Source organism: Phaenicophaeus curvirostris, chromosome 18, assembly GCF_032191515.1.
Source record: "Phaenicophaeus curvirostris isolate KB17595 chromosome 18, BPBGC_Pcur_1.0, whole genome shotgun sequence".
Taxonomy (NCBI): Eukaryota; Metazoa; Chordata; class Aves; order Cuculiformes; family Cuculidae; genus Phaenicophaeus; species Phaenicophaeus curvirostris.
The window spans coordinates 8,067,815-8,091,303 of record NC_091409.1 but is presented as its reverse complement, the minus strand read 5'-3'; the positions used below and the strand labels follow the sequence as shown (position 1 = coordinate 8,091,303).

The following is a 23,489-nucleotide window of genomic DNA, read 5'->3' as shown; positions in this document are numbered from 1 at the left end:
CTAGTTTTGTGAGTGAAAGATTTCATTGAGTCTCTGATAACATTTTTCATCCAGAAAAGGGCATAGTTTTGTAGAACATGAGAGTTAATAATTTGCAGTTTAATTTCTGATTTGCCACTCAAGTGTTTTTCAGGAGCAACGATCATGTCAAAATAGTGACTGTTAGTTTTACAAATAACATCAAAAATTGGTGTTTTGAAAAGTACTACTGGCAAAATAGAATAAAATTGCCTGTGAGCATCTATGTGTTCTGTGCTGCATAAATGAGCCTGACTTTTAAGAGGGAGAGAAGAACACATGATTTTAATACCAAAGAACTGATGAGCACTTACTCTTTAGCTGGAGTTATGGAAAACAAAGGGCTCTTTACCCCTTAACTTGCTTTTCAGTGCTTGATGAGCTGTGCTACTCCTGGCTAAAATATACTCTGTTCTACAGATCTACATGTGCCGGATGAAGGTGATGGGTCGTGCTTGTCACTTCTATAACAACGTGGAAGGTGAGTTTGGCTGTGAAAGTGAAGCCCTGGCTTTTACAGAGGGAGAAATTTGCTAGATGGGTTTGGAAGAGTTGGCAGAGTCTGTGCACATGCACGTGTATTGTTTTGCTCTGTGTTAATGTCTTTGAAGAGATGTTAAGAAGTGGATGAGCGTGATGATCAGGGTAGCAACAAATCTTCGTGTGATACCTTTACCTTGTGGATGTAATTTAATTCTTCACAGAAAAAAGTACAGAGAAAGAACTGATTGAACCGATCATGGATATTGAAGACTTGGTTAAAAACGGAAACAAGCACAGGTAAATGATCCCCCCTGACCTTCCTTCCTCTCACTTGTGTAAACAGTCTTTCTCTGCTTGTTTTTACTAATACCCTGGTATGAACTTGGCACACACTGAAGTAGCAGAACGATGATGAGAGATAAGTGGAGCAGCTGAACATGATGCAGAGAGAGCTTGCAACAAAATCATGTGTGCATTACAGCCTGAACTTCTCTTACTGCTGTTTTCATCTTACTGCAATTTATTTGACTGACTGGTCTAAAGACTGAGTCAAAGCAGAGTTGTACTCACTAATGTTTTATGTCTCACTTGAGCCCTGGCTGCCAATATTGTCTGATGTGACAAATGATATTGCAGTTTGGTTTCAGAACTAAGAGGATGAGATCGCTGATTTGTTGAAATAAAATAGTCTGGTGCTACATTTGCTCCTAGGCTGGAGGAGTGAAATGATAATGCAGTAATGATTGCTGCTCTTTCTCCTTAAGGTCTCCGGGAGACCTCAGAGCAGCTTCCAGAATAGAAAGGGGCTCCAGGAAAGCTGAGGAGGGGCTCTTGATCAGGGAGTGCAGGGACAGGGTGAGGGAGAAATGTTTTTCAGCTGAAAGAGGGGAGATTGAGATGAGATCTTATGGAGAAGTGTTTTGCTGTGAGGGTGGAGAGGCCCTGGCCCAGGCTGCCCAGAGCAGTGGTGGCTGCCCCATCCCTGGAGGGGTTCAAGGCCAGGTTGGATGGGACTTGGAGCAACTGGATCCAGTGGGAGGTGTCCCTGCCTATGGCAGGGGGTGGGACTGAATGGGCTTTGAGGTATCTTCCAGCCCAAACCATTCCATGATTCTATGAATTTCTTTTTCCTTTGCTTTCTTGATCTGCACAGCTAGGTATTATTTTCTATACTTCTTTTCACTTGTGTTGTGTGAGTAGAACTAACCATCTGCCCTAAAGCTAAATGTGGCAGTTTCAGCTCCTTAAGAAGCTGATTGAAAACCCTTGAGAGTACAAAACATAGTGTGTGATTGCTCTCCTAATATTTCTGCAAGGATTGCTTTACAGTTTGTACTGTCTTTTTTTTTTTTTAACAGAACTTGTCCTTATTATCTTTCTCGAAGCCTGAAGCAACAAGCAGATATTATTTTTATGCCTTACAACTATTTACTAGACTCGAAGGTAATATATATCTTTGGTTTTAAATATGCCTATTCTTCTCTTTATCTTATATTGACTTTTTAGTAGATGAGCTGTGAGGAACTGATGCAAAGCAAAGGAATACCTTGCGTGGTTGCTTCAAAACTAGAGTAAAACACAGTTCAAAATCAGAACTGTAGAGGGTGCTCTTTTGTGTTTTTCGCTGTAAAATTCTTTGAAACAATTAAAGAGAGAACAAGATATTTGTTAGGGGTCTTGCTATTTGACTAGAATTGGCTTTGCAGGAGGTGATGCCCTTGTTTGGCGATATTCACCTCCAGAATATAGATCTTCATTCTCACACTGTGCAATATTTTTGTGTGCATTCTGAGACGTTTTTGTTTCTGCTGCCAACTACGTGATTTCTAGATTAAGGAAACTTGCAATAGAGGTTGGACACCTCTCTTGGATGGGATTGCTGGCTTTGTAAGTAAAGCTGTTACATTGTCCATAATTCATGGATAGAAAATGGAACCTTTGAAAACTCTGAGGAGGAATCAAGTCCGCTGACATCTCCGTGCAACTTGGAGTAATTAATGAGTTATAGTAAAAGCCAGATGTTTAATAAATTAAAAAATAAAATTATAAACCCTCTGACCACCTTAAGCAAAAAAGCATTGTGGAAGGAGGTTGTGTGACCCGGTACTGCCGAGGTGCTTTCAGAGCATCCACTTCTTGCAAAGACGACACAAGCATGTATTTGTGTAAACAGGGCAAATACCCCTTCTTTGTACCCCTCTCCTCCCAGGTCCTTGTTGGCAAAAACAGTGACTGAAATTCATTTTGATAAACTTGCATGTCCTAGTATGATACTACGGGGGGGGCGTTTCTTTACTACAATGTGAGTTGTAACCTCCATGATGCGTTTTATCACCTTTTTTCCAGAGAGAACAATTTCGTGGTTTATACATTAGGCAGCCCCAGTGATTATTTGCCGTTTTTTCTTATTCAAAATACCTGAAGCCCGATCTCTATCTCATGAGATGGTTTCACAGTCAATCAAATCTGTATTTGTCTGTGGCCTTTTCTTCCATTCCCTCGTTCTCTTTTACCTTTAGAGCCGGCGAGCGCACAACCTAGACCTGAAGGGGACTGTGGTCATACTTGATGAAGCTCACAATGTTGTAAGTTTTCTGGGCTGTTGCCATTATTCAGACAGTCAAAAAGAAGAGCAGACTCGTGCCCTCTTACAACATGCTGTAATCCATACTCAGCTATTTCAGTTGTCCATTTGCATGAGCATTTCTTGTTCCCTTGACAGTTAAAGCTTTCTAGTTTAATTAGAAGTTTTCTGACACTGCTGAGATTTTCTACAAGGTGGTTGTTTCTTCCTGAAGGGTGGAACTCCACAATTATGATAGCTCTTATTTTCTTGTTTGGAGAGTTCTCTTCCAGCCTGTTAGAATTCATTAAAGAACCATTCTTGAAGCTCGGCTGCATCAGCTGCCCAAGCGCAGTAGTTGGCAAACATGACTCTTGTAACATTTCAAAGTCATGGTGGGGAAAGATAACTGCTGCATGACGAGATCTTCCTTGTAGTTGGCTCAAAGCTGCAGCCCTTTTCCTAAAGAACAAAATGCGAAGGAACATTTGAAATACGTCCTTTTCTTTCTGCATCAGGAGCAAGCTCCCAGTGAGATTTCTGCTAAGCAGCTGCAGGTTTTTTCTGACAGTGTTCAGTAAACAGACTACTGGGGGGTGTGCGATGTTGGACTATAGAGAGAGTTGCACAGATGGCTCCAGTATGTGCTCCTTCCGTCAAAACATCTGGTTTTCTGTTGAAAAAAGTGAGTGGAAATCCAGTCACAGTTGCTTGAATTTTGGTTTGGGTTTTCCCCTCATTGATTATTGTCTGTGCGTAGAAATTACCCACAACAGCTATCTTGGAACTATTCATTGTGCAGTCGATCCCCCAGGGTACTTTCTGTTCCAAATGAATATGTGGAAATTTAGTAATCACTCTGGAATAAAATTGACTTATTTCTAATTGGATTATTAATGCATGCAGCTCGTTCAGCATTTTCTTCCTTAACTTATATCTTCATAGCTATTGCAGTTTGGTTTGTGTAGGTGAGTCCTTACTGTTTCTTTTCATTCCTCAGGGAAAAGGATTCTTTTTGTGAATAAAAAATTTCTGACAAAACACTGTGACCTAGTGCTCCAGCCCCTTCCCCAGCTCCATTCCCTTCTCTAGACGAGCTCCAGCCCCTCCATATCTTTCTTGCACTGAGGGGCCCAAAACTGAACGCAGGATTCAAGGTGCAGCCTCACCAGCACCAAGTGCAGGGGGATGATCCCTTCCCTGCTCCTGCTGGCCACACTACGGCTGATTCAAGCCGGGATGCTGTTGGCCTTCTTGGCCACCTGGGCCACTGACTAGTGCCCCCAGGGTCTTTTCCACCAGGTAGCTTTCCAGCCACTCTTCTCCAAGTCTGGAACGTTGGCTGGGGTTGTTGTGGCCCAAATGCAGGATCTGTCTCTGAGTCTTGTTGAACCCCATCCTGTTGGCCCAGCCTGTCCAAATCCAACTGGAGAGCCTTCCTGCCCTCAAGGAAGAAAGTGGAAGAGGCAAAATCTCATCTGTGCTTCAGAAAAAGAAGGATGCCCATTAATAGTCTAAGTCTTCGGGTGTTTATCAAGCATCCGTTGTCTGTAGCTGCAGGTCAGAAATGAGATATGAAATCAAACCTGGTCATCTGGACTTCATCTATGAAACCGCCTGAGCAAACAGCACCAGGCAGTCAAAATAATGCTTCCATTCTTTCATATTTTAGGAGAAGTTGTGTGAGGAGTCGTCATCTTTTGACTTGACACCCTATGATTTGGCTTCAGCCATGGATGCTATAAACGTTGTACTGGAAGAACAAGCCAAAGTGGTTCAACAGAATGAAATAAATGCTGAGTTTAACATGGAGATGGCCAGTTCAGGTGTGTTGAACCACAACCCAGTTTCACTGGAGTTCTAGGGCGCCATTAGCAAGAGCAGGAAAACAACTTTTCCTAACAGTTTCTGGAAGATTGATACTCATCAATAGATAAATAGTTAATAATTAGTAATCACTGCCAGGTAAAATTGAGTGTGACATGAGGGGTCGTAGAATCATAGAATTGTTTGGGTTGGAAGGGACCTCAAAGCCCATCCAGTTCCACCCCCTGCTGTGGGCAGGGGCACCTCCCACTGCATCAGGATTCGAAAGTTCTCATGAAAGGGAAAAGTGAATGGGCCTTCATGTCTGTAATTTCTGAAAATATCATAAAGATGATAGGAATAAAACAGACATGAAATCTTTTCTTTGAAATCTTTCCTTTTTTCAACAGGGCTGAACATGGAACTTGAAGATATAGCAAAGATAAAGAGTAAGGTTACTTCTTTGTGCGTGTGTGTTGTTGAAACTGTTTCAAAAGGTCAACAGCTGTAAACTGGGTTCATGCAGCTTTTCTGTAGATGTTGCTTATAACTGAGGAACTCATGGATGTTTAAGTTGTCTCTTTTTCCAGAGAATTTTGTGGAATGTTTTAGTTAGATTTTTCCTAGGAAGACGAGAGACTTGCCAGAAGAATTTTTCACTTCCTTGCTAGAAGTTCCCTTGTTTTCTAATCTTGTGCTGGAAACGCATTCATTGCATCATTCCACTCTAAGAACATAATGCTGCGTAAAGTAAATAGCAAGAGCTTGAAATGTCTCATGTTTACAAAGCATTTCCAAGAACAGCTTTACCGGTCTAGAAAGAGGAATTGAACATTTCTGTGACAGCGGTGTTTTCTAAGAGCATCACAGGCGTCATCAAAGAAAGTTCATAGAAGTTCTTAAATTTTAATATGAATATTTAGAGATGGTATCTTGGAAACTAGTTGTGATCATTTTGGTTTGTTTAAAGAATCAAGAAACCAGCAAGGTTGCTGTCTTTAACAGCCCTTTGTAGCAAAGCACACTTAAAGAGGTTTAGTTGAGTCTCAGAAGTGAGTTTCTGTGAAGACAAACTTTTTTCTTCTCTTGATTCTCTTAAAGAAATGCTTCTGCAGCTGGAAAATGCTATTGATGCAGTGGAGTTGCCACCGAACAATAATGGAGTCACCAAAGAGGGAAGGTAAGTTTCTTCTCATTGCTATTTTCACATTTTAAAAGTACAATGAATTCTAGACCCAGGTGAAGCTGGTCAGCTGTTACGACAGGTACTGCTGTTCTAGTGTCAGTAAACTATATTTAGTCCAGGACTTGAGTTTTCTTAAATCCCCTTTTGTTAGTAATTATTATTTCGGGTGGAACTTCCTTCTAAAGCAGTTCAAGAGTGGGAAATCCTCTGCCTATCAGGTATTCTGAACTGGAAGAAGCTCCTCACTCTGCTTTCAATTTTATGGAGAAATGGTTTTAAGCTGGAAATGGGGAGATTGAGGTGAGATTTTAGGCAGAAATGTTTTGCTGTGAGGGTGGGGAGGCCCTGGCCCAGGCTGCCCAGAGCAGTGGTGGCTGCCCCATCCCTGGAGGTGTTCAAGGCCGGGTTGGATGGGGCTTGGAGCAGCTGGATCCAGTGGGAGGTGTCCCTGCCCACGGCAGGGGGTGGGACTGGATGGGCTTTGAAGTCCCTTCCAACCCAAACCATTCCAGGATTCTGTGGTTTGAGCAGAGTACCAGTGCTGCAGTGATTTGGCTTGATGTTCTTCAGAGCTCTGTAAGTCTGTTTCTGAAGTAATTTGCATTGTATGTGGTAAAGAAATCACAGGAATTGAGCCCAAATCTGTTTCCAAATTAATATGTATTGTTTGTTGTAGGGAAATCATGGAGAGTGTGAAGGATGTTGCTGTATACTTTCTGTTGTGATAAAAGTGCTGCTGTCTTTACAACCAAACACTTACTTTCACTCCTCTATTTTTTTCTTCTCATGGAGACAAGAATGTGTTTCGCTACTGGAAGGTTGAATGGCTGTTGTTATAAGACAGTAATTGTGAAGTCCCTGGGATTATTAACAGTGTTTACTCATTTGTCCTTTTTTCTTTACAAATTCCAGCTACATCTTTGATTTGTTCGCAGAAGCTCAAATAACATTCCAGACCAAATCCTTGCTCCTGGAGTCTCTTGAGCAGATTTTACAGTTCCTCTCAGGCCGTAAGTGTCAAACTGTTAGTTCTTTCCCTCAGACTTTTCACTGCAGTGTAAGCAATTGGAAGTTTGTGTTACTTGGGGGGAGGAGGAGAAAGGCTTCTTTGTTTGGATTTAAATTATAAAGCTTTGTAAAGCCAAAACTTGACCCTTGAGGACCAGTGTCTTTTTGTTAAGACTTGGTCCTTGGCTCTGCTGGGAAACACATTTTATGCCTGTTCTCAAACAGAATGAGTTTTAAGAACCACTTTGTGTCAAAACCTGAGTGAGTACCAGTGTGTCTGTGCACATACATGTGCATGCAGAGAGGGGTTTTTCACTCAATACAGTTTTCCTCCAAAAACTGAACAGTTGTGGGGTAGAACTTGCTGATGTTTTGCTAATGGTCCTTCTAGTGTCTTGAGGTCTTCCCTGGTTGTGGAGTTACAAAACAGGAATCACGTAATGTGTTTTTTCCTTTGACTTAGCAAGTTTCTGCTCTACTATCAGCACCTTGTTCTTAATTTGCCTTTCTGCAGATTAAAATCTGCAGTTTCTACGTGTGCTAAGTAAATGCTTTAGTTCTTACTAGCAGACTCTTCCATGAAAGCATTGGAGAGCAAGCCTGCTCCACAGAGACTAGAATATAGATGTCAGTTCTGCGAATGCATCCTTTTAGAACATATCTATCCTTTCTTTTTTTCTCATCCTCCAGTATCTTTCTCCCTTTAGGCTGCTTGCACTGTGTCTTAACGGATGCATCTGTTTATTATTTCCATGGTCAAATTCTCTTCATCAATGCATTGCATATGTTCTTTTAATGGCTCCTTTACAGTCCCTGCTCTAAGCTTGCAGGTGATTGCCAAAGGCAGTTTGTAGCTCTAGTAAGGTTAATTTTTGTCTCTGCAGGTGTAGTCAGTTCTTTATTCTTTTTTTTTCTTGAGACTAATATTAGTTGTCTGAGCTTTAAAAAAGTAACCAAACTGTTTAAGCAAGCTTATCTTTGTTGTAATTATCTCCTTTCCAATTTTTAATATAGAGAAGCCTTAAGAGGTTTACATAATTGTCTCAGATGGAAGCTTCTCCATGCATCAGAGACATGAAACTTCCTCCAGAATGCTGTTTTTTTTTCTCCTTGCATCTTGAATGATGATGAAAGACTTGAAATAATTGGTTTCAGATAATATTTTTAAGTCATTGTATTCAGAGTATTCAGATATAAGCGTGTACAAACAGATGTGTATTTGTGTTTGAAAAGTAATCATGCCTTATTCTCTCTAGGCACTGGGATGTTTGTCAATACATCTGGATTGCATAAACTCTCGGATATTATCCAGGTAAATAATTAACGCTGCTTCTGTGTATAGCTGCAGGATGGAAGTTGCTTTAGAAAAATACTGGATCCACTTTGTTCTTGATTGTTTGTATGCTTTTGCAGCAACTGAAGGTCTAGGGAGTTTTAAGGAGAGAGTCCACTTTGATTTTTGCCCAGGTCATTTTTTTACAGCTTTGATCTCCCTTTTTGGAGATGCCTGGTTTGAGCCTCCACGAGGTGGAGCTGGGCTATTGGGCGATTTACTGTCTAGCAGAAGTGTTTGAAATGTTCTGAGAGCTTCTCATAAAATAACAGGACAGGCTAAGGAGAACAAAAACCCAAACACCTCCTTCCCTGGAGGTGTTTAAGGGATGGGTGGAGGAGGTGCTAAGGGACATGGTTTAGTGTTTGATAGCAATGGTTGGACTCGATCCGGTGGGTCTCTTCCAACCTGGTTATTCTATGATTCTATGATTCTAAGATAATTTACCTTTTAGCCTGTGGATAGGAGAAAGGCAATTTGAAGTGGAAGAGCAGGCTTTTGCTGAAAGCAAAGATCCCCGCTGCTGAGTTTGTGCACACAAACACTTAGTGCAGATCACCTGCCACGTGATAGTTTGCTGTCTTGAGATTTGTTGCTAGGACTAGGTTGGTCTTTGGTTAAGCACAGTGCTCTCTTGCAGGACCTTGTCGTCAAGACTTCCTTTTAGAAGAACACTTAACTAAAGACATTTGTGTGCCCCACCTTTGGCTGGTTTTCAGAAACTGATGTTTCCAGGAATTGCACTTTTTTTTTTTTTTAAATGGTGGAAAACATTTTTTGTTGCAATGAGCTGATATTTTAATGGGCTTGGATAATTCCTTTTAAATGCCGGAAGAAATTGTGTTTAGAAAAATTAACAGGCGTTATAAATATTTGAGAACCACAGCTGTTTTCATTGGAGCTGCATTGGAATGCCATGTGTTTGAAAGAGAGAAGAAACATAACTCTGTGCAGAAGAGTTGATAGAAGCTTTTAATTTAATATGTGGACACCTTGATGTGATTACAGCTTGATGTTTTTGCTGGAATGTTAAACAAAGGGATTCTAGAAGTACTTTTACACTCAGTTGTGGCTCTAATCTCCTGAACTTTTTGAGCAATGACAGAACCATGTGGCTAGCAGGAATTACCTGTAAAAAATGTATTTAATCAAGGAGGTGTTTGAGGCTATCGCAGCAGTAACTTTTGCGGAGATGCTTCTCAGTGCAAAGATACATTGGGGACTTTGCTGGAAGCAGTTGTTAAATCCTTCTGTATGTTTGCATCCCTTTTCCAGACAGTGTTCAGCACCGATCCACCACAAGGCATGACAGGCTTCATGCCACATCAGTCGATATCTAAATATTATAAGGTATGGGGTACTTTGTCTTCTACATTTTTCCTGGCTAGCATTTACTCAGTGTATCCAAGACTCAAAAGGATGCGGATGGTACCGCCAGTGCTGAGGTCAGTGGTTGCTTTAGGTTCAAGGGAAAAGAGGAGCTATGCAGTAATTTTTAAAGAAACTCTAAAATGAAATTAGGAAAGTGCAGCCAATGTGCATTATTGAACACTTTTATACTGCTTATTATGTTAGAATTGATGTGTTCTTCCAATAATTCATTCTCTCAACTTTAATTTAGCCTATTGCCAAGCAAATACAATCGAGACGCTGAACCTCTGCCCCAAAGTCCTTATAATTAATTTACAGTTTGGAACTTACAGGCTGTGATCATAGAATCGTGGAATGGTTTTGCTTGGACAGGACCTTAAAGCCCATCTAGTCCCACCCCCTGCCGTAGGCACAGACACCTCCCACTGGATCCAGTTGCTCCAAGCCCCATCCAACCTGGCCTTGAACCCCTCCAGGGATGGGGCAGCCACAACTACCCTGGGCAACCTGGGCCAGGGCCTCCCCACCCTCATCATGAAGAATTTCTTCCTAATGTTGAGTCTAAATCTTCCCCCTTCTGATTTAAAGCCATTCCCCCTTGTTCTGTCCCTGCACTCCCTGATCAAGAGCCCCTTCCCAGATTTGCTGAAGCCCCTTTCCGTACTTGAAGCTGCTCTAAGGTCTTCCTGCAGCGTTCTCTTCTCCAGGCTGAACAACCCCAACTCTGTGAGCCTGTCCTCATACAGGAGGTGCTCCAGCCCTCGGATCATCTCCATGACCTCCTCTGGACCTGTTCCAACAGTTCCATGCTATAATGAATTTTAGGAACAGACTTTAAAAATAAAAGGTAGCCTTCATATTAAGTTTCAGGTGGTACTATTTTTGTTGTCAAATGTAGCGAGTCTTTCTAATACTTTTTTTTTCTGGTCTGTGTTTTATTCTGGTGGACGATACCCCAGTAACTGGGTTCTTTGTCCCTGCTTGGGGCAGCCCGTGAAAAGCTGCTCCCATAAACTGACTCAAAATGGCTGGGTAAATGGTGATATAATGCTTTGCTTCTTGCAAGATGCCTTATGAAAGATAGGAAACAAAATAGGAAAACCAGACAGGAAACAATAGAACCTTACTTAACACTGAAAGTGACACTAATTATGTTAACTACCATTACTGTGGGCTAGCTATTTTGAAGAATGAGGTGCAAGTTCATTTCTGTAACTACCTCTAGAAGTGTTTCTGTTCTTTTCCTTCAGGTGCACATTCATATGGATAACAGTAATCAGAAGAAGAAACAAAGGACGGATCTCTGGAATTCATCATCTTCAAAAAATCAAGGCACGTAAGCAATTTAATATAAAACATTCTTGCCCCAGTGCTGCTTTGTGCACTGCTGGAGTTCTTCCAGTGCAGTTATTCCAGTGAAAGAAAATTACCTCAGTTGTTGCTTGTACTGCTGAAGAGAAAAGTATAGAATCATAGAATAGTTTGGCTTGGAAGGGATCATGAAAGTCATTTAGTACAACCCCCCTGCAGTGAGCAGGGACATCTTTAACCAGATAGGGTTGCTCAGAGCCGCATCCAGCCTGACCTTGAATGTTTCCAGGGATGGGGCAGCCACCCCTGCTCTGGGCAGCCTGGGCCAGAGCCTCACTACCCTCATCGTGAAGAACTTCTTCCTAATATCCAGCCTAAGACCTTCTTCTTTTCATTTAAAAACATCACCACTTATCCTGTTCCTGCAGGCCCTGCAAAAAAGTTTTTCCCCATCTTTCTTATCAGCCTCCTTTGATTATTGAAAGGGCTTAATAAAGTCTTCTCAGAGTCTTCTTTTCTCCAAGATGAACAACCCCAGCTCTCTCAGCCTCTTTTCATAGGGAAGGTGTTCCGGGCCTTTGCTCATTTTTGTGGCTTCCTTATTTTGTTGCAGCCCAGGATACCCTCCTTCAGGAGTGACACTGAGATTTATGAAATGTTCCATTATCTTCTGATCAGCTGTGTCTCCCTGCAGATCTGTGTTGTGCTACACAGCGTTGCTAAGGCTGTAACTCACTTTCACAAGAAGGAGGTTGATGTATAGATATGGTACTGAAAATGTTTTCCAAAAGTACCATGAGAGTAAATTCCCTCAAATTTTTTAATCTCTAGTGAAATTGCTCATATTTATAGTGGAGGAGTTTGATTTGTTCTGATGCTCTGTAGTGAAGGTTCGTGTGATGTGCCAGAGAAATAATGCTTGAGGATGAATTCTTAGCCAGATAATGCCATGCCTTCTCTTGAGAATGTATTTGTTTCACCAGAGTCCTTTTCTTCAGGACAAAAGTAACATTTTTCAAAGAATGGGTTTCCATGAATTTAGTGGTTTTGCATAATAATGTCCTCTTAAGTGCTTCCACAAAATAAGTTGTGTTTCTGAACAGAAGTATCCTCTTTGGTTATCTTCAAGTACTGTTTTCCAGAGTCACTGCTCAATTGGATTTAGAAGTTCCAGGCAGAGTTCTAAGTAGATTTTGTTAAATGTGTGCAGCAAAAGGCTAGTAGAAATGCTTTCGGCTTATTGCATCCTCCGTGGATTTAATATTGTTAACCTTAAATGCATAATTGCAGAACACCAGGCTAGAAATTAATTGCAATTCCAGGTTCTCCAGGAGCTGGATGGCTGGTGCCTGGCAGTCATCTTGCAGGGTCACAGGGAAGTGTATTTCAAACTGAGCATTGGTGAGGTGAATGTGAGTGGTTGGTGCTGTTTCCTTCTAGGCCATCCCATAGCCACTCAGTTTGTGTTTATGCTGGAGTTTCTTGGGCTCCTGACATCAGTGACTTTGCTCTTGTCTGTAGGTACTGCCTGGCCCATCCATGCGTGTTGTAACTGTGATTTGCCCCAATTTTTAGTGTGAATTCAAGAGATACAGAATTTGCTGAACTTTGGAACGTAATTCTTCTAGAGTCTGGACATCGTCTGGATGGATTTGCCCAAATTTAATGCAAGGATACGATTTTAAGCTTAGAATAAATGTTGTTGTGTAATTCTAAGCAGCAAGTGACTCACTGGGCTCATCTTGCTGGGGATTTCCTGAAGCTCTTGGCTCCTGTTTGGAAATCCAGTTTTTGAATGAAGTGTACATTTAAGAGACTTGCACATGCAAAAGAGAAGCAGAAACAAATGCCAGGTTTCTTTATTTGTCTGCTCTTGTTCTTGATGTGGGCAATTGTTTCATTCCTCTGTTCCTTTGACTGCCCCTGCAAAGCCGATGCTGTCTGCGGCCAGACCAGCCATGGTACAGCCATGAGCTGAGCAGTGAAAGAAATGACGGATGCGATATTCCCATTTTCCTTTACAGCCTCTCTTTATAGTATGCCAGCTTTTCTGTGTTTCAGATGTTGTTACGGAAAAAAATTCACATCCCACAAAAGATCTGAGCAGGAGCTGAAAGGTTTGGCGGTTGGCTATGGGAAAATGGAAAGCTGAGATGAAAGGGTTTACAGCCTTACTGTTTACTCTGGCAGTTCCTGACAGAGGAGGAGTTTCTTCTCTTTTCAAGCAAGAGCATGGGTGGAGGTTTTGTTTTCCTAGCACCTTCAGTTTGTCCTTTATTGCAGTATTCCGTAGTTCTATCATATTTCCCGTTCCAGTTGTCCTTGACAGCAAGGAGCGACTCAGTGGATGGAGGTCTGAGGAGTGGTCTGCTCAATCTGCCTGTTAATTGCCAGCAAAGAGATCGGATGCTCTGTCTTTTCTGTAACTATCCTTTGATTAAAAGTATAATCTACTTCAGGTGCGAGAGAGCAATGACCTCTTAAATTATATTTTGAATGGATGTAGTAATTAAATCTGGAAAGGACCAAAGCAGAACATCTTGTACACCTGGAATTCTAGCTTCAGATCCTGGCTGTTTTACTTTCAGAAAGTCAGATGCAATATGCTAGGCGTATCCTAATTTTTCCACTTCCAGACTTGTTTCATAGTGTTTTCTCTTTATTTGTTACAGGAAAGACCTTAAGCTACTGGTGTTTCAGCCCTGGATACAGTATGCATGAGCTTGTTCGACAGGGAGTCAGGACAATTATTCTTACTAGTGGGACTCTCTCCCCGCTCTCATCATTTACAATGGAAATGCAGATGTAAGTTCCTCCCTGCGTGAACAGGACTCTTACTGACTTTCACTGTCTGCTCTTGGGATATTGAGTTTTATCTCAGGATTTTTGAGTGTTCTGGACTGGTAGCCAGTATAATGAAATGAGCGTGACTGGAATCTTCCTCTTGTGTTTCTTTAGCCCTTTTCCCGTTTGCTTGGAGAATCCTCATGTTATCGATAAACACCAGCTCTGGGTTGGAATCATTCCCAAGGGCCCTGACGGAGCTGTGCTTACTTCTACATATGAAAGAAGGTAAGGGGGCTTCCGTGTGGAATTCTGCTTTGAAGTCTTGGGTTCTGATGTTTTGGGTTCTGCTGACAGAAGGGTGCTAGTGAAATGAGTCATCTCTGTAGTTTTTCTTGGATAAACACTGTGGTGAATAACAACACCCTTTGCCACTGCTGTTGAAAATTCAGAGCTGGAGGGCTGGAAGGGATTTAGATAAATATCAGAGGAAGTCATTCTTCACAGTGAGGGTGAGGAGGCCCTGGCCCGAGCTGCCCAGAAAAGCTGTGGCTGCCCCATCCCTGGAGGTGTTCAAGGCCAGGTTGGATGGGGCTTGGAGCAGGGGTTGGAACTGTATGGGCTTTTGAGGTCACTTCCAACCCAAACCATTCTATGATTCTATGTATATGAAAAACATAAAAAAGGCAGTATAAAGATGTTACTGAATGTTTCTTCTTTGTAGGTTTGCAGAGGATTATTTGTCTTCTCTGGGGAAAACAATTGGTAAGTCAAGTGACAGATTTCAGAAATGGGCTGTTGCACAGGATTTTTAGTAATTTCCAAGAGGGAGAAATAGTAAAAAGCAGACAATAAGACAGAGAAAAGTGAAGGATTGCACTGCATATCTAAATTCTGTTTGGTTTTTATGCTGTTCCGGCAGCTGACTACTGTAATTGCACCCAAAAATGAGTTTGATTCCTTGGGTTAATGTTTCCAAGTTGAGAATTCATTGTATTGTCAGATGTTTGTGTTGGGGTCAAAAATTTGGTTCTGAAACACAGTCAAAGTGGCGCAAACTAGAAAACCAACTTGTAGAGGTGATGCAGCCAAGAAGCCTGTGTGTCCATCCCAGGATGAAAATGCCCTCAGCAAACGCTTGCCTTTCTCATTGCAGGTAACCTTGTGCGAGTTGTACCCCATGGATTGCTGGTGTTCTTCCCATCATATCCTGTCATGGATAAGAGCCTGGAATATTGGAGAGTATGTTAATTGCTCTGCTTTTATTAGGTGGCTTGGTTACACACATCAGGCAGTCTGTAGTTGTGCTATATAACCATGCTCGTTAAAAATTCTTTGTTATTAATAAGTAAATGATAAAATGTGGAATGTGAAAACCCAGGTCAGGCTGTTTTTATTTTGACCACAACACACTGAAATACAGCATTGTGAAACCAAACCAAAAGAATTGTAATACCTTATTTCAGCTGATCTGATCTCAGAGTTCATTTAATTTCACCAGACTTCTCATTATTAAGCCTCCAAGTTAGAGTTGGTCTCAGTGTTTCATGTCTTGGGGTGGTGGTGGGGAACAGGGAAATCCCAATATGAGCATTTCTCTTTATCTTTTATTTATAAGTATTGCAACTTTTGTAGCGGCTCTGCTCATGATGCAAGTGTCCCTGGTGAGACTTCTTAGAACAGTTCTGGTTTAGATGCTCCTCTCCTTAAGCAGGAATGCCCTGCTGCAGTGGGGGTCTCTGGGAGGTGGATGTTGGGAACTTGCAAGTTGGAAAGAACATTAATAGATCTCTAGTCTGCATAATGCCTGAGTTGCACCAACTGGAAGGAATCGCTGTTCGGATTATGTGTTTCTGCTCCCATCTCCTCTGTCTGGCAGGAGAGAACAGACTGTTGGGGAGGTCTGTGGCTATCACTCAGTCTCTAAGGCCTTCTCCTGAGCATTTCCTTTCCATGGGCACTTCTGGTACATGCTTGTTTTCGCATGGCTGTTTCTGATCTGTTCATTATCTGTTCAACAGGAGCACGATTTCGCTAAAAGGATAGAAGAAGTGAAGCCAATGTTTGTGGAGCCCAGGAACAAAGGAAGCTTTACAGAGGTTGGTTATTTGCATTACATATCTGTAACGCTTTCAGAAAGTCTTTTTATGTTTTTATACCTTCTCTAAGATCTGTCTGGGTGTGAAACATCTGAATCCTATTGTAGGATAAAATTAAAAATCTGAGATCTTTGAATTGTAGTCCTTCTACACATCCTTTCTCTGCTCTTTCGGCCAGTTGTGCTAGGTGCAGTCTTCATTTGAAATCAGTGGTGTGACAGCAGCTAACGTGCCTATGTGCTGAGTAATTGCGATGGTTGAAAGCTGCCACTTTAGTCACTGGCTTCCGTTAATGTTCTGCAGGACATTTCCTCCCAGCTTGTCATGCTTTGGTTGTTAAGGAATTGTACAGTTTCATCTTGTTTATTTATAGTCTCTCTGTTTGCTTAGAGGAATTAATATCCTTGAGTTGCTTTCCTGGTTTGCCTGTTTTACTTGAGGATTTGCAGAAACACATGACAGAACATGTTTTACCTTCTCATCGGAAGTACCTGACATTTATCTTTTATGCTCACCCAGATGTATTCTAGACTTCACAGTAATTCTCACATTTGCACTTAGTAGAAAGAATTTATACTAAGCCAAATTAGTCCTATTGGTAGTTCTTAACATGCAAGGCAAATTTAGCTGGTACAGGTTTCTATTTCTGCATATGCAGAGGATAATATCATTCCTGCTCTTGCTTAAACTTTTTCTTTTAGGTAATAGATGCATACTATGATAAAGTTGTCTGTCCGAAGTCCAATGGAGCTGCTTTTCTGGCAGTGTGCCGAGGGAAGGTAACGTAACGGAGAATTCATTGTGTACAGATTGTATAGCTGATGGGGAAAAAAAACCCATCCTTCTGGATTTCAGTAGGTTTGTTAAGTGACTGTAATTATACGTAGAAAAAAAATGAGAAGTAGGCTGCCCTGAAGCCTTTCAAAAATTACGTCAAGTTGGCCTACGTCTCATTCCTGATTTTATTCAGGGGATGCATCTTTGGGGATGAGCATCATACTTCTATTTCCTGCTGGCTGCGCACCAAAAACTCAACCTGCTAGAAGAGAACTAAAACCCATTTGTAATCAAACATGTTACAACAACAGGGCCCGCGCTCTTTAATGTCTTCATAAATTACATGGATGCAGGACTTGAAGGTTTAATAACTCAGGTTTGTGGATGACACAAAACTGGGAGGAGCTGTTGACTCTCTTGAAGGCAGAGAGGCCCTGCGGGAGGACCTGGACAAATGGGAGAGCTGGACAATCACCAACCGCATGGAGTTTAACAAGTGCTGGATTGCGCACCTGGGACACAGCAGCCCTGGGTGTCCATATATCTGTTTTTAATGTCAGAAAAGGTTTGCTGTGACCTTATATGTCTTATAAACAGTTTGAGGGTATGGAAGATTCGACATCATTTAAATATCTAGGAACAAGACATAAGCTGAGGTGTGCTTTGTCCAGGGCCTCCTAGTGGAAAAAGCTGCCTTTACAGTCCTAGTAATAAGAGCAAAAAACCGTAGTAGAGACTGCTCCTGGTGTATTAATAGACTTCACTCAGCTAAGGATTTAATTTAATGGAGAAAAAAGGCCAATAACTGCTGAGCTACTCTTAAATGTCACTTCAAATGCTGTTGATAACGGAAGACACTTGTCTTTTCAGGCCAGTGAAGGCTTGGACTTTGCAGACATGAATGGGCGAGGAGTCATCATTACTGGGCTTCCGTTTCCTCCTCGCATGGAGCCCAGAGTCATTTTAAAGATGGAGTTCCTGGATGAGATGAGGAAAAGCAGTGCAGGTGCACAGGTAATACCAGGCAGCTTCTCACTGTTTGCAGGCTCAGGCCATTGTTCCTCCCTTTGGCCTCTGAATTTGGCTTTTGTTGTCCTCCCAGCTTTCTAGGACCATGATATCAGAAAGTCAAAAAACCTTGGGAGCTTGTCTCAAATACAGTCACCTTTATCTTAATAGCATTAAGTGTTCCAAATTCTGTTTCCAGTGGCACCATCTCTATCAAATATAGGCTCAAAAAATGGTGTGAATAAATCTTTGTGAGCGCATTATCCTTGTGTCTTTCTGAGGGAGGTATTTCATCCAGAGGGAGAGTGAAGAGCTGCCTCTGGTGTCTGGCTTGGGGAGTTTGGGGAATTGGGGCTGTGTTGTGTGTTTGGGAGTTTGTGTTTTGTTTTGTTTTGGCTTTGTTTTTCTATAGCTTCAGGCATGAGAATAAATGGCATTATAGGTTCGGTTTATTGTCCTGCAGGATAGCAATTAGGTCTTAACTAATATGATGAGCCTGTTGTCCTGCCAAGGCTGTCAGCGCAGCATGGATTTCACTCAAATTTCCTGTGCACCAGCAGTTGGGTGTGATATCAGACTCAACTCGTGTTTGGGTTTCCTAGGTCTCTAGAGATTTGTTAGTAGATCTTGTTTTAAAATTTCTTTAGGAAGAAATATTGACTGTTCAACACAGAGAATGCTTTTTACATGGTAAATAATTCTTTCTCCCACCTATTGCAGTATTTATCTGGGCGTGAGTGGTACAGCCAGCAAGCTTCCCGGGCTGTTAATCAAGCTATTGGCAGGGTCATCAGGCATCGCCAGGACTACGGAGCGATCTTCCTATGTGATCACAGGTGAAACCTTGGCTCTAGAACACAAACATACATGGAATCATAGAATGGTTTGCATTGGAAGGGACCTTAAAGCCCATATTTTGGCAGCAGAGTATAACAAAGTATTACAGTTACTTTCTTAAAGTAGTGCAGTTATGATATAACTTGTTATATAAAATTACTTAATTATTATGAATGGTAGCCTCAAAACAAGAATATCAGCACATATCAGACAGAATACCAGTACCTGTGTTGGGATATAAAGCTGCTGATGTCTAAGCTGAAAGAGGGGAGAATGAGGTGAGGTCTTAGGAAGAAATGTTTTCCTGTGAGGGTGAGGTGGCCCTAGCCCAGTTTGTCCATGATTCTAGGATTGGTTTCATTCATTCTTGCAAGTAATTCTCTCCTTTTCCAATCCTCCACAGGTTTACAACTGGAGATGTAAGAGGCAAACTGCCTTCATGGGTCCGCCCTTATGTCAATGTTTATGACAACTTTGGGCATGCAGTCAGAAGTGTCTCCCTCTTCTTTCGGGTTGCTCAAGATATTGTAAGTGTCTTTCAAAAAAGAAAACCACCAATAAGCTTTCTTGAAAACTGGTTGGAAACTGGGAATACCAGTCGGGGCGAGAGAGGTGATAGAGTCACCTTCTTACTTCTAAACACTGGGAGCTTTATGGCAGAAGAGATATGCCTCATTCTTCTCTGTGGGAGAGCTGGGACAGGATGTGTTGTCATGCTGTGCAACTCATTAGGTTAGATCACAAAAATAACTTCCTTTTCCACTCCCTCCTAAATAAATCTGGCTTTCGTTGGGTAGCATGTGGCTACTGGAACTGATGTTAGCATCAAAAAGCTTCCTACCTCACCCTCAGGGAGAGGGTATACTCGTTGAAGAATCAGTCAACCCTTAAATTGGAGATGACTGTTACAGAGTGAGACAAACCTGTCAGTTATTCTTGCAGTTCAGCACTGGGTTGTCATTACTAATATGGATTCTCTCTTAACATCTCTTTTTCTCAGTAATAGTTCCTAGATTTAAAAAGTAAAAAGCCTGGAGAAAGTCATAGTAAGTAATGGGCTGGAAGCCAGAATGGAGAATTCTCTGTCCCCAAAATGGAGATTAAGATTAAAATAGGCATTAAAATTTCACATAAGACTTGGGTAACTTCCTGGAAAATGTTTTAGTAGAATACAAATAGTTCAAAATAGTAAGTTCCAGATGTACTGGATGTTGTGATGATGGTTTCTGATCTTAAAGGCCAGTTTCAGGGTAAGTAAGAGCCACAACCCAGCATGCTTTGCTGGAAGGAGCTCTGTTGCATGGATTATTTTAGGAAATGATTGTTCTTTGGCAGGATCACGGACCTTTTTCAGTTACACAAATCACTTAGTGCTCAGCTCACTTACTGTGCTTCGTCTATCCGTGTCACTTCCCAGTTATTCAGTCCCATCATCCAAAGCATGTAAATCCAGAATGTTTAACAATCCTCCTGTCAAAGCTTATTTGCAGATAAAGGAGTTCTCTGTGGGTTGTTGCTGTGGGGTTTTTGGTTGCAAAGGAAGTAGAGTGGCAGTGACTTTTCTCTTCTGTTAAACTGCTTGCAGATGCCCCCGCCCCTGCCACACTGCCCGTCTGGCTCTGCTGGTTCCCTCAGTGAAAGCAACACAGCACCATCTACTTCATCCGAGCAGACCCTCTCTCTGAAGAAAGCCAAAAACTTGGATGACCATGTTCCCAGTTTGAAGAGGAAGAGAAAGGGTAGGTCTGGGTCCTCACAGATGTACTTCTTTGTTTTAAGCTGAAGAGCAAGAGACTGGAAACTAGAATGGGAGAAGAAGCTAGGAGAGCCCAAAGACCAATGGAGAAATTGGATCAGAAGGTACATAGCTCAGCATTAGCAGATGGGAGAGCCAGTTGCAACTGCAGAGTGAAGAGGCAGATGGGGCCTGAAAGGGTGTCCTGTAGAGCAGTTGGTGGGATATTGTAGATAACTTCAAGAATAAGAACTCAAAGTCGATTTCTGACTAGCATGGACTTTTCACATGTCCTCCTTCTATCCCGTTGTATAAATGACTCCTCTTACACAGTAATCTGACTCAGAAAACAGAGAGCATTGACCTTGGAAGAAAACAATATTTTACAGTTCATTGTTTCCCAATGCCAAAGCATGGAACTGTTTCTCGGGTCAGGTGTTCTTTCAGAACATTGCACTCTTGATTGCTTGCTGTTTTGGAACAGAACAGTGAAGTTGTGTTTAAAACTGATTCCAAAATAGTTCTGGCTGAGTGTGAGGGTGATTTCACGTTGCATCTAAGCCAATGTGACTGCAGGTTGTTGTTGGAAGGGATTACTTTGGCTGCCACTTAGAATCATAGAATAGGTAGTGTTGGAAGGGACCTTAAAGATCATCTAGTTCTAACCCCCTTTCCATGGGCAGGGACATCCCACTAGATCAGGTTACCCAAGGCCCCATCCAGCCTGGCTTTAAACACCTCTAGGGATGGGGCAGCCACGACTTCCCTTGGCAACCTATTCCAGCGTCTCACTGCTCTCATGGTGAAGAAATTCTTCCTAAAGTGTAGCCTAAATCTGCCCTTCTCCAGTTTATATCCATTCCCCCTTGTCCTATCACCACAAGCCTTCTTTCAATTTCCAACCGTGTGCTTGCACTCCTTCCCTTGATCTGAATCCATCTACTGTGCAACTGTAGAGCAAGTAGATGAGCTTGCTGAACCAATTTACCTTTGATCCATGTGACTGGAAGTCAAGGGAAGAAGCCGCTTTACCTCTTCTGACATAGATTTTCGGTTGCGTGGCATTGTGTTAACTGGAACATCAAACTGCACCTGTAATCATAGTTCCATTCTTCTCAAAATAATGACTTTTCTTAGTCAGTGATAAAGTAACTTCACAAAACAGGGGAAACATATTTTGAAGAGAATGCCTTTTAGAAGTACCAAGCTGATACCAATTGAACACTACCTATAGCTCTAAATTCTTACATCGAAAACCAAATATGCCTGGATCCTGATTAGTGAGAAGAAGTGTTCTTGGAACCTGAGGATAGCTGTGTCTTAGAGGCAGTGATACTGTGAGAATTGTAGGCTTTAAAAATGCTTGTTCTGTTTAAAAATAACAAATTGTATTTCCTGCCAGAATCTCGTAAAAACGGGAACTCGGATTTTGGGAAATCCATAAAACTGGAGTCATTAAACGCAGGCAATGACTGCACTAAGACTTTTCCCCACTGATTCTAAGTCATTTTGAGGTCAAATATGACCATCACTCAAGGAAAAGTTTGAGAGAAGTCCATTTAGGTTGTGGTAAAAAAAATGCTTGAGCAATTTAGAGAGTGATTAACCAAAGCAGTCTTCTTACTAAGTCATTTAATGTAATTTTGCAAGATGAAATCACCCAATGCATCTTTATAGATTGCTGCATAAGATTTTGAGGTATTACTAAATCAAACAAAATGCAAGTGTTGACATGGAATATTTTGTCATCTGTATTGTGATGTGATGCCAGTAAATGGAGATGGAGCATCGAGCCTGTGCATGGAATATGAACAAGAGTTGGTCTTGCCTAGAAGACAGCGTGTTGGGCTCTTGGATGCATTGGAGCGCAATGAGAAGAGCAGGGAAGACACAGAGGAAGAAAATTACTTGTCGGGAGAGGAAAAGGTAACGGCAATGGTGTAGCAAAATGCTTGTAAGTAATAATTGTAGGCGCTAAAACAAAATGAATTTGGCATTAAGAGTACCAGTTCAACCCTACTTCATGAAGTGCTCCCTGTAATCGGCACTGATAACAGCAAGTTCTCGTAAATAAGCTTAATTGAAGGGTTTCCTTGCCAGATTTGATGAGATGACCAATGGGTACAGACTTGTGCTGAGCTCCATAGGTGGAATACAGAGATTCCTGGAAGTCAACCATGCTCTCTGGAGAGCAAAGAGCTGCCAAAGAAGAGTTTGATAGACACACACAGTCCCTTCTGGGTGGAATCTGTGTCAGCACTTGGTGTGTGACCATATATTGAGTTAAAAAAAAAAGGGAGGGGAGGTTGTTTTATGAGTTAGAACTTCGCTTTCAGATGAAAATCTTTAATTGGCCTCAGAGAACATTGCAGACTTGCAGAATATCTTACTTCAATCAAAAAGCCACTATTACATTCAGATTGGCAAAGCTTCATCTGTGCTGCTTATTTTCTTTCCTCTTGGATTGATATTTTTAATACGTCAGTGATGAGGCTGCATCATCTTGCTTGCCCCAAATCCCTGTTTGCGGTGGTTGGTGGGGCAGCTCCCTTGCCATCAGCAGGAGGCTTGCAGACTCGGTTTGGCGGCTGGGAGCATGTGGACTGTAGGAATGCCTGTTGCCACACTCCTGAGCCACCTGCTTAGGGGCAGAACACCTAAGGGAAAGCGCAGAGGTGTAAAGAGCATCCGGGGATGATCTGAGGAGGCCTCAGGGAGGTGGATGTGTACGCAGTAGGAAATGTACAAACCTGGAGAAACAAATAAGGTGCAAGAATATTTCACTTGTGTGCACTTGATTAAGAAATCGACTCCATCACCCACGGGTTGCCACAGCGTAGACACCAGAACTTATTCTTTGGAAAGCCTGGAACATCTTCAGGGCCTTGGTAACTTGGCTACAGTATCATGTTAACACAGCTGCACTGCTTTTGGCATCATTCAGCGTTTCCTTAGGTCAGACAAGTTGATGGTCCTAAGGGCTCGGCAGTGAGTCAGCTTCTGTCTGCTTTCTGTGTTCAGCATTTTGGCTCCTCTGGCTGGCAGAGAACGGGTCATCCTGTGCTCCCCTCAGTCGGTGACCTCTGGCACCAGAGGGCTGGGGAGCGCTGTCCTGACGTGCGATGCCTCCGCAGGAGCCAGCTTCCATTCCAAGTCTAACACGGAGTTGA

General features: G+C 42.0%; 1 protein-coding gene across 7 annotated transcripts in view; it reads left to right on the top strand.

Annotated features, from left to right (window-relative positions):
- RTEL1 (regulator of telomere elongation helicase 1) overlaps positions 1-23,489 on the top strand; it is a 43,260-nt gene that overhangs the window by 3,512 nt on the left and 16,259 nt on the right. For all 7 annotated transcript variants that reach the window (XR_011338694.1, XM_069871502.1, XM_069871501.1 and 4 more), the window contains exons 6-27: positions 439-499; positions 723-798; positions 1,860-1,944; positions 3,021-3,086; positions 4,737-4,890; positions 5,281-5,319; positions 5,972-6,050; positions 6,969-7,066; positions 8,321-8,376; positions 9,673-9,747; positions 11,019-11,100; positions 13,752-13,884; positions 14,038-14,151; positions 14,588-14,628; positions 15,020-15,105; positions 15,885-15,962; positions 16,664-16,741; positions 17,610-17,753; positions 18,468-18,583; positions 18,988-19,111; positions 20,170-20,323; positions 22,091-22,245. Coding sequence is in view for 6 of the 7 variants with exons in the window: in XM_069871502.1 (XP_069727603.1) it covers positions 439-499; positions 723-798; positions 1,860-1,944; positions 3,021-3,086; positions 4,737-4,890; positions 5,281-5,319; positions 5,972-6,050; positions 6,969-7,066; positions 8,321-8,376; positions 9,673-9,747; positions 11,019-11,100; positions 13,752-13,884; positions 14,038-14,151; positions 14,588-14,628; positions 15,020-15,105; positions 15,885-15,962; positions 16,664-16,741; positions 17,610-17,753; positions 18,468-18,583; positions 18,988-19,111; positions 20,170-20,323; positions 22,091-22,245 (2,094 nt within the window). In the remaining variant the exon portion in view is untranslated. The remainder of the gene's footprint in view (positions 1-438; positions 500-722; positions 799-1,859; positions 1,945-3,020; positions 3,087-4,736; positions 4,891-5,280; positions 5,320-5,971; positions 6,051-6,968; positions 7,067-8,320; positions 8,377-9,672; positions 9,748-11,018; positions 11,101-13,751; positions 13,885-14,037; positions 14,152-14,587; positions 14,629-15,019; positions 15,106-15,884; positions 15,963-16,663; positions 16,742-17,609; positions 17,754-18,467; positions 18,584-18,987; positions 19,112-20,169; positions 20,324-22,090; positions 22,246-23,489) is intronic.